General features: G+C 46.1%; 1 protein-coding gene across 1 annotated transcript; it reads right to left on the reverse strand.

Moving 5' to 3' along the window:
* Positions 1–1,238: 1,238 nt before the first annotated feature.
* On the reverse strand, positions 1,239–9,101 carry LOC120749534 (OX-2 membrane glycoprotein-like). Its single transcript, XM_040057030.1, has 4 exons — positions 9,050–9,101; positions 7,261–7,596; positions 2,088–2,399; positions 1,239–1,534 (listed from the first exon to the last, which is right to left on the reverse strand). The coding sequence occupies exons 1-4, from the start codon at positions 9,099–9,101 to the stop codon at positions 1,239–1,241; spliced, it is 996 nt and encodes a 331-aa protein (XP_039912964.1).
* Between the last annotated feature and the right edge of the window lie 243 nt (positions 9,102–9,344).

The following is a 9,344-nucleotide window of genomic DNA, read 5'->3' on the forward strand; positions in this document are numbered from 1 at the left end:
CTGGTGGGTGGCTCCTTTGGTCCATCAGCAACAATTTCCAAGCCAGTAGCCTTACAAAATGCTGCCTTGTTTCAGACAATCCCCCATCCCCTTTTGAGTTTATAATGTGAAAATATAAAAGAGTAATAAACAATGTTAAAAACACCCCAAAACAGAAAGCACGAGTTCCTCTAAATGGATCCACACAGCCAGCCTGAGTTTCAAATAAATAACTTTACATTTTTTTCTTACAAAACAGAATGTTATAGTGTAAAATAAATAAATAAATATCTACTATAAATTGTCCCTTTTTGTATTTCTCTTGGAGAAAGTCCCAGGAGGTTTGCTTGGAAGCTCGAGGTGCCACTTTAAGAGTTTCTCTCTTGCATGTGTAGGTTGGGCTGTTTCTCAGGTGTTCAGTGGTGCATCGAGGCTGGGGGACACCACAGGAGCCCACCTTCCTGCAGGTCCCTGCTGCCTGCACTTCTTAGCTTTGGTGCAGGCAGGAAATACCTGACGAGAGAGAGGTTGTTGTGTTTATTTCTTCAAAAGATATGGATGTTTTAAGTGTGAGGGTAAAGGTCCCGGATATTTGTGGTGTCTTTGCATCTCTCTGTGAGGGGAGACTAAAGCTTTCCCCTTGCAATCCCACCAACAGCCTTCAGCTTGGACCTAGAGGTATAACACCCATGGAAGATGTGTTGCATTTCCTCCACTGCTTCTTTTTCTTCAAGATTTTCACCAAAATCCAGGGTGCACATGCTAGGCATGTACTGCAAGGAGTATGAGAGCCTTCAAAAAAACTAGACCGTGGTTTTCTGAAATGACGCCGCTTCACTCAGTTTACCCCCACCTCAAGCTTTGATCCTGCACCCCCTGCACTAGGATAGCCTCAGTGGACAACCAGCAGTGCCTCAGCCCATGCCCCAGCATGTCACCCTGGGCCTCCTTCACAGAGGCATGGTTTTCCTCAAACCTCTAAGTTTGGTTTGAGAGCCATCCTCCAAGCTAATGCCTTTGTGAGTTACATTGGCTGTGCTAAAGGGAGGTTCTTTAGGAGCTGCAGAAGACCAGTGCAAGAGTCTGGCCACTGGTTACACAACTATTTGGTGCATAACTATACTAACAGAGTGATGCTTCCATGGCAGCATGCCTTGTCATTGTCACAGTGAATGTTTTCTAGCTGTCGGCACTCTTGGGCAGTGGTAGGCTGGCTGTGCAGAATCAGGTTTCCCCTTCCCAGCTGTCTGGCTGGGGGCTCAGTCCTGTGTCCCTCTCCAGCCCAGGTTCAGCCTGGCTTGGGCAGCTGCAGGCAGCCCTGGTGTGGCTGGGCAGTGCCAGGTCATGGCATTGAGCCCCAGGACCTGTGGGGGTGAATTTTGCAGCACTCTGAGGAAAGGCAGACCTACCCAGCATGGCCAGGTTGGGTTTCTCTCTGGGTCACGTAGGTGCCGGAGGCAGTGGTAGAGAAGGCAGGTGAGGAGGAGGAGGGAGGTCAGGGGCACCAGGACCCCCACTGCAATGGCAATGGCCAGTGCCATGCTTCTGTCTGGACCTGTGGGGAAAGCAGCAGGTACTCAGTTTGTGCATGAAGGAAAAAACAAACCAATAAACAAACAACCCTAAACCCATTTCAAGCATCCCTTGGCCATTCTCTGGGGTGAAATAGGATGGACAGGGGAACTGGGAGTACATTTCAGCATGATGCACACAAGTGGCACTGCCAGCAGACCTGTGCTTGGGGTCTGATGTTAAGGTCAGGCATGCAGAACCCAGCCCCTCTGAGCTACCCAAGGCTGGCACATCTTGCTTTGTCATGGCCATGTGACAGGGAACCTGTCACAAATAATCCTTCACGGAGACCGGGAGGCTGGGGCTCCTCATGGTGGGTAAGGGGACCTGAGGAGCAGTAAGAGGTTAGTGCCACTGCCCAGGGCTTCTGGACATTCCATGCCACCTCCTCCATCCCTCCCAAGCCCAGCCACAGCTGCTCTTCCAGGTGCCTTCCCCACCTGCTCCCAACTCTCTGAGGAGTTTTCTGATCTACCCCAGAAGGTGCTTCCCATCTTCTGCCCCGCTCCAGAGCAGGAGCAGAGTTACATACTGACCCTGCTCCAGGCTGTCTGTGGGCAGGACCAGTGTCGCATTTAGAGAAGGGTGTTGGATCACGCAGGTGATGGGGTACTCCTGAAGGATTTTGGAGTGGGTGTGGGTAAAATTGCTGATGACAGTCACAGTCTGGTTGCTGAACTTTATGTGGTACTCCTTTGGTTTCTGCTGCAGGATGCTGGGAAGGTGCCAGGTTATTTTTGGAGCTGGTTTCCCTGTTGCTGAGCAGCTCATCCCCACCATTTTCTCGGAGTCCGCAGTTTTGTCTGAACTGGGTATAAGCTTAGTTTCCACTTTGGGGTCTGAGATTGCTGTAAACAACAAAGTGACAAAGTCTATTAGTTTCTGCTTATGTTTGAGCAAAGAGCATCTGTATTGAGAATTATCTTGGGAGAAAAGCTTGCTATCTAATCTTAGCTCCCCCTTCCCAAAGACCCATCAATGACAAATAAACATGAAAGTGATCAGACAGCAATCTGGAAGTGGAGAGCTCGATAAAAGAAAGGACAAGAGGGTAGAAGAATCTGTTTCAGTTCTGTTACTAGCAGCATCCCAACCGAAAAGTGGTGATCATTGCTGAGTTAAAAGCAGAAGGTAGTGAAACTGTGAAGTCATATGTCCTTTTCTCTCTGAAACAGCTGAACTGCTTGAATGATTTAGAATTATTTTCCTTTAAAATTACCTGCAGGATTAACTTTACTGCTGTTTGAGGTATGTAGAGTTACAAATCAAAAGACTAAATGCATCTATTTATGCGAGACAGTGACAGTGAATTTGTATGTGGTTACACCGTCGGATTTCACCTGTGGAGGGTTTGTGCTTGTATAACTTTGTTTCCTCTTGTAAATGGGTTTTGGGTGCATCGTGTTATCTCTCAGAACTGTCATGAAAGATCAGTTCTTCTTAACGCTCCCACTCCAGACGGTTTGCGGATGCTGTCACATTTAACTTCAGTCTGGAAGAAGGATGAGCTACAGGCATCATTCATGCTTACTCACATGAAGCCTACTTGGTGATTCCTATTTATACAAACTGTATTTGCAAGGAATAAGTAAAGGGGAGAGATTCAGGAAGTTGGTTTCAACCTGGATAGAACTCCAGGTAAGATCTGAGCACATAAGGCATGTCTGATGTGAAAAAATCCACCTATTTATCCTTTGGCATAAAATCATGCCGTAATTTAGGTCAGAAGGGACTTCAGGAGAGTGTCTATTTCAAGCCTCTGCTCAGTTTGTTAAGGCCAATATCTATAAAGTCACGTAGTTCCATTTGGGTGTGCAATCCATGGGTTTCTGCGCGGCAGCTCATCAGCCTGCCTTCTCCTTCAGTGCCTGTGCTGATGGAATAGGGGTCTAAACCACACTCTACTTCTAGGTCTCTGTTTCTGAGAATATTGCTTTTCTTAAAGCATTTAAGTGCAGTGGCAATTCTAGTTTCAGTCAAGTCTGAATTAACATGAATGCCCTCTGATTAAAAAAGTATCCACTGCTATAATTAGTAGAACTCCCTGTGTATATTGATAATTACATAAGAAAAATAACAGTGATGAGTGCAATATTTGTGCTGCAATTAATTTTTGTCCCAACACTATCATTTAGCAATCCTGCTTTTAAACAAGCAAACAGAACTTCTTTTCATTCTTCTTAGGAAAACCAGTGATTTTTCCTTTTGTGAGGTAAACAAAGATGTGCCTGTGATGTGTAGTGCCAGAGGCATAATGGCACCTATAACCTCCTGGTACAATTCCACATGCCTGTGTCTTCCAACCCATAACTGCCAGAGGGTGGAAGCAAGACTTTGTATACCAACAATTTTGCTGCTTTTTGTTAGTTGCTTGATTTTTTTACAAGCCTGACCACATTTACTTACTACGGTTGTGCAAGCCTAGAAAAAATAAACTTGTATTACTTTTTGCATCAACCATAGACAAAAACTCAACCCCCACAGAGTTGCTGAAACCTCTGAGAAAAACAAGGAAAGTGTGCAGGGGGATTTCAGTTGGAACTTCTCAAAATCTCCCAGGTATGAAAAGACTAGTGTCACAAACAATTTATGTTTCGATTAATAAATGATCTCTGGACTTCTTCTTTCACTCACATGATGCAAAAAATAACATATCCACCCACAGCATTAGCTTCAAATATTAGGCTGCAAAATTCAGAATAAATCAAAGGGAGAAGTCACAGATGTTACCACAGACGATGAGCAAAAATTCTCACTGTCTTGCCAGAAGCACATGCACTCTGCACCTGCGCTGCGTCTGACTAAGCAGTTCTCTCTCTTCTCACAATGGACCCCAAGGAATGATCCTCTAGGGCTGAGCATCTCTCTAGCAAATGTCTGTAATAGGTGCACTGTCAAAACCTGTAAGTGTTTGCTTTTGCAGGAAAGTCCTGCTACACTGTTTGCTAGTATGTGCTGGCTGTTCATGTTTGATGCGGGCACTTAACTGCTTCTTTTGCCTTTCATTAAAATATTTTTTTTCCAGTGAAAAAGTCTTTGCCGGAGATATTGTGCGCCAGAACTTGCTTTAGTCCGTCTGGCAGAGCAGCATTGCAGATGTTCCCAAATTTGAGGTCTGTCAGCATTCCCAAATATTTGAAAAGGGGACCTTCTGTAATGGCTTTCTGTAATCAGAGGGAGACCATCAGGTCACGATGTGCTTTTTATGTTTAAAGCCTTATCAGTGGTGTTACAGAGAATGCTAAAAGATTGTAGGAATCACAGTATGCCTCATGATGACAGAAAACCTGTTCAAACCGTGTGGATGTTCACCGGCAGTACTGCGCCTTGCTGTCCCCGTCTAAGAAACTGTGATGGCTCAAGACTTCCAGGCAAATGGTGCCATCTTCAGTGAAGGCAGACAATCTCCAAAGATGGCACAGCAAATGTCCATGGAATTTGTGACTTCAGCAAGTCTTGCCTATCCTCTTCCCACATCTCCTCCCTCAATCCTCATCCTGGTTTTCATTCTCATTCTCTTTGACAATGAAAGTCGGCAAAATATTTCCAAACCAAAATGAAGAGGGAGGGGCAGCAGACTGTTCAAGAGAGACCCACCAGGCTTGCTTGAAACTATTCTGTTCCAAAATAGATTTTACTATAGGGTAGGGCATTTCTGCTGCTTCCTGGGCTCGCTGTTCTCAGCCAGGCAGGTCTGACATCCCTCCAGTCATATCTGTTTCTTTTTTCACAGTGTTGTATCCAGTTCTTACGTGGTTTCACATCCCCTCATCACGTGGCGATAGTGCCCGTCCTGTCCCGGAACAGCCCCGCTTGCAAGGCTGCTGTAATCGGGCAATTACCAGCTCATAAATTCCCTGGCAGTCCCCCCTTGAGGGAAAAGACACGGCAGCATTTCATTTTCAGCTGGTGACTCTGGTTTCCTCGCATTGCCCCGAGCCGCTGAGTATTGGGAGATTCCTGCTGGCTTCATTCTCCCTCATGGGGCACCCTCTGGGCTTGCTCAGGCAAGCTGTTCCCATCATTAGGAGCTGGGGAATAATGAGCAAGACTTCAGCTTTTAAGTAGCTTTGTATAAATTAGCTTTGATGAAATAACCATATATGAGCTAAAACCTTCTGTCAGAGTGCCAAGTGCTCCGTTTGCTCATGGTGACCCTCCAGGGCCGGTTTGATAGGGCACATTACAGGAGGGCCACCATGGCCTCTGGCAGTGGCCTCTGAGCCTATGAGAGAAGCTGAACCCTCTTCAGTTGTTGTGTTTTCATCTGAGATGCAGGAAGAGACGCTTGCATGAGTGTGTGAGGCAGCAGAAAAACATCCCCTTTTTTTAGAAGCAGTGCTTTGGTGAAGGATGAACCATAGCCAAAATGTTGGTGGGTTTGGGAAGGAATTCCCCCAAAACCAAAACCCAAAAGGAACCTCTGTGTTTAGATTTACGTGGTTAAAAAGAACAGGATCCCTCTGCAAGGCACTTCCATATATTTCCTGTAACGTATGATCAGTGTTTACCCTCTGAATGACCCAGAACGGGATTTCTTTAGTAACTTTCCTCTTCATATGTGAAATACTGCATGAATTTCTCCTCATTTCTCTTTTCTGCCCTAGTTTTCCCAAAAGAGGGGGAAAAGAACTTTTGTTCCAGACTTGGTTTTCCCTTGTGTTTTCCAGCATCACCTCCTTTCCCCTATAAGTTAAGAGCTTCCTTTCTCCACCCAGAGGACTCCAGAGTCATGTGTGTGGACATAAGTGTCTGTGTTTTTGTCAGCAGAAGGTGCTAGGGATAAACAAAATACTCTGCAGGGATCATATCACCAGTGACAGGGCACAAACTCTGACACTCTCCACATGGGATATGATCCTTGGCCAGTTTCCCCACAGCAGTCTCAGCCCTGAGAAAGCCGAGAGCTAACAGGGTGTCCTCAGAGCATGTTTAATGTCTCAACTACATCAGCTGGACAAAACCCAGCAGCTTTCCTCAAAAGACCTTGTCACTCTTAGCTCTTTTGAGTTCATCTATTTATCGTTATTTCAGGTTGCACTTGCTAGCTGATGATTTCATATGTAAGTGACAAATATTGCCACCTTGACTCATGATTTGTTTCAACTTTCTTTAAGCTACTTGATGCTGACTTGCTCAAGATATTCACGTGTCAAATCCCATGAGCTGTACAGTATTTCAGCCTTCTTTTTTTTTTTTTTTTTTCCTTTTTTGCATCCTTTTCCTGACCCCAGCCCAGCTACTGTTATTTTTACTCTAGCTTCAAAACGAGCTTCCAGCTCATTTTTGTCATGCATGGGCCTCTTTGCCTTTTGAATACTTTGCAACCCTTTTTACAACCGAATGCAGAGCAAGTTTAAAATTGCCTGATTTCCAGGATTAGGAGGTGAGAGCAGCAGTAAAAGGAAGCAGAAGAGCACAGGGTTCATGGTTGTGGCCAGGCAGCTGTCAGCACAGCACAGGACCAGAGAAACTTGGAGGAAGTCATGGGTTATGCATCAGTTTTGAATCTCTCTGTTGCTGACTTGAAAGGGAAGAAAATTAAAGAACTGTTGAAAGCTGCTTTCCCATCAGAGGTAAAACCAGAGAGGGAGAGAGCCAGGGAGAACCATTTTTCCCACATCGATGTAGCAATGTTAGGGAAGGTTTTTCACAGGAGAAATGACTTGGTCCTCAGCTGAGTGCCCGTACGCGATTACAGTGCCTTACCATAAACCTCGAGACACGTCCTGCCAGTGACAGCCCCCGAGGGAAATGTGTTGAAGATGCATTTGTAGCACCCTTCATCTTGGAGGGTGACTCCATGGAGGGAGATGGCTGAGGCTTGTAACTCGCTGTGGACAAAGCTCACGTGGCTGACGTGGGCCTTGGCTATCTTTTGGCCATTCAGCGTACTGTAGGTTGCTATGTTGTCTTCAGCCCCGTCCGTCTCCTTCTGCCAGGTCACCTGAATCACATCTTCTTTTGTGTCTGACAGGCATGAAAAATTAACGTTTTCTCCCGCCTGGACTGACTGGACCTTTCCGTTTGTCACCTGCACAGAAGCTGGGGGAGAAGCAGGTGCCACACTCAGCATTTCTCACACTCTTCTGCAGCCCAACCCCAGCAGAGGTCCCCGCAGCCCCTCTCCCTCATTTCCAAGCAGAGCAGCTCTGGAGGGTTTATCTATCCCTCCATCCAGGGAAAAATTGAAAATGCAGCTTGAAAGAACTACCCAGAGAGTTTCACTGGATCTGTCACCTCTCACACTGAGCTTCTTGCCAGCCTGATAATCTGTGCTGCAGAGAGCACCACTGAGAGAGGCAGTTCTGGTGTTGGGAGTCACTGATTTTTCTGCTATCCCACGGGCACCCATGGAGAGATTCCCTAAACTTTCCCTAAACATTCCCATGCTGTTGGACCGATACCACCCTCTAAGCCCTCCTGTGGCACGGGGTGAAGCAAATCAGTAAAACTGCTAAAAATTATGATGTGTCTCACTATACATCATGTATTCACACCTGTCAGAGACTGGCAAAGATCAGAAAACCAGAAGAAAAAAAGCAAGGTAGGAGGCAAACGACATCTGTCCTCTTATCTCAGCATTGAACTCATGCTGCTGAGAAAGAGCTGCAGAAGAGACCCTACAGAAGAACCACAGGCAGAAAACTTACACAGCATAAATGCCATGGTATTAAAAGTCTCTAGGGAAAAGAAGAAAACAACCAGTCTCCTCTTCCAATTCGCAGACGTGACAAAAATTGTTAAGAGTACAAGCAAGGTGAAGCTGACAGCTCAGCTCCACAGTTCTCCTGGCATAACAGTTTCCAAAGTTTATTTGTGCGTGCCAGGGTAGGAAGGGAGATAGCAGCAGTGACAGCTGCAGCACTGAATTCAGTTTACAAGAAAGGTAAATACCTTTGCAGGGAAGGGTGAGGCTGTCTACAGTGCCCAGAGGTACGCTAGGCTAACCCACTCAGCAAAGTGCTCTGAGGTTCTGGCTGTGACCATGGCCAGGCAGATTACCATCAAAGACCAAGAAGCCAGTTGTCAAGTTGTTCCAGTCACTTTGCTTTCCAGATCTCAGCCATAAGCAGACTACAAACCATGGTCGTGGAAGCTAGTTTGAAACTAATTCAGCCATTTCTACATGGTTTTTAAATACAAAACCAGTGTAATACACTGATGCTTTTGATGGCCTGAGCAGATACCTACAAACATGGTTTGCCTGCTTAATAATTTTCCCATTGCAATAAATTTACACATCTCTCTGGAATTTATAAATGCACTGGTGGTAAATTAAGAAGTGGATGTTGTCAATGCAACCAGCAGTGACACTCGTGAGTCTCAGGTAAATAATACAGTGCCACAAGTTCCCTGTCACCACTGGGCTTGCCCCAGGAGGGTGAAAGATGGGGACTGCAGCGCCCAGCAGCGCAGAAGGAGGCTGGCACAGCCCCTGAGGTCCCTAATGCTGTTAGGATAATGACACAGACACCCAGACAGACAAGGGAGTTACCTGGAGCAGCAGTCCAGATGGCAGAGAGGAGCAGGCAAGTGACCATCATCATTTCAGCTGTGCGCTCACACACGTAAGTCGAGTGAGTGATCCACTGAGCACCACTTCCCCTTTCTTATATGCTTCCCTCTTGCTCTAGGGACCTTCCCTGCCATGCAACTACAGTAAATTTCATCTTCTGGAAACCCGCCTCTATGACACCACTGAATTTTAGGGGACATGACAATAAATGTCAGAGCCAGAAACTGAGCTTTTCCCAGCTGTGCTGCTAAGCAGAGCGGGGTACTGGGTTTTT

This window comes from Hirundo rustica, chromosome 2 (assembly GCF_015227805.2).
Source record: "Hirundo rustica isolate bHirRus1 chromosome 2, bHirRus1.pri.v3, whole genome shotgun sequence".
Classification (NCBI taxonomy): Eukaryota; Metazoa; Chordata; class Aves; order Passeriformes; family Hirundinidae; genus Hirundo; species Hirundo rustica.

Coding starts and splice junctions, on each gene's coding strand:
- LOC120749534 (XM_040057030.1), bottom strand. CDS start 9,101: ATGATGATGGTCACTTGCCTGCTCCTCTCTGCCATCTGGACTGCTGCT. Junction 7,597..9,049: donor CATCTGGACTGCTGCTCCAG/GTAACTCCCTTG, acceptor CTTCTCCCCCAG/CTTCTGTGCAGGTGACAAAC. Junction 1,535..2,087: donor CACAGACAGCCTGGAGCAGG/GTCAGTATGTAA, acceptor CTTTCCCCACAG/GTCCAGACAGAAGCATGGCA.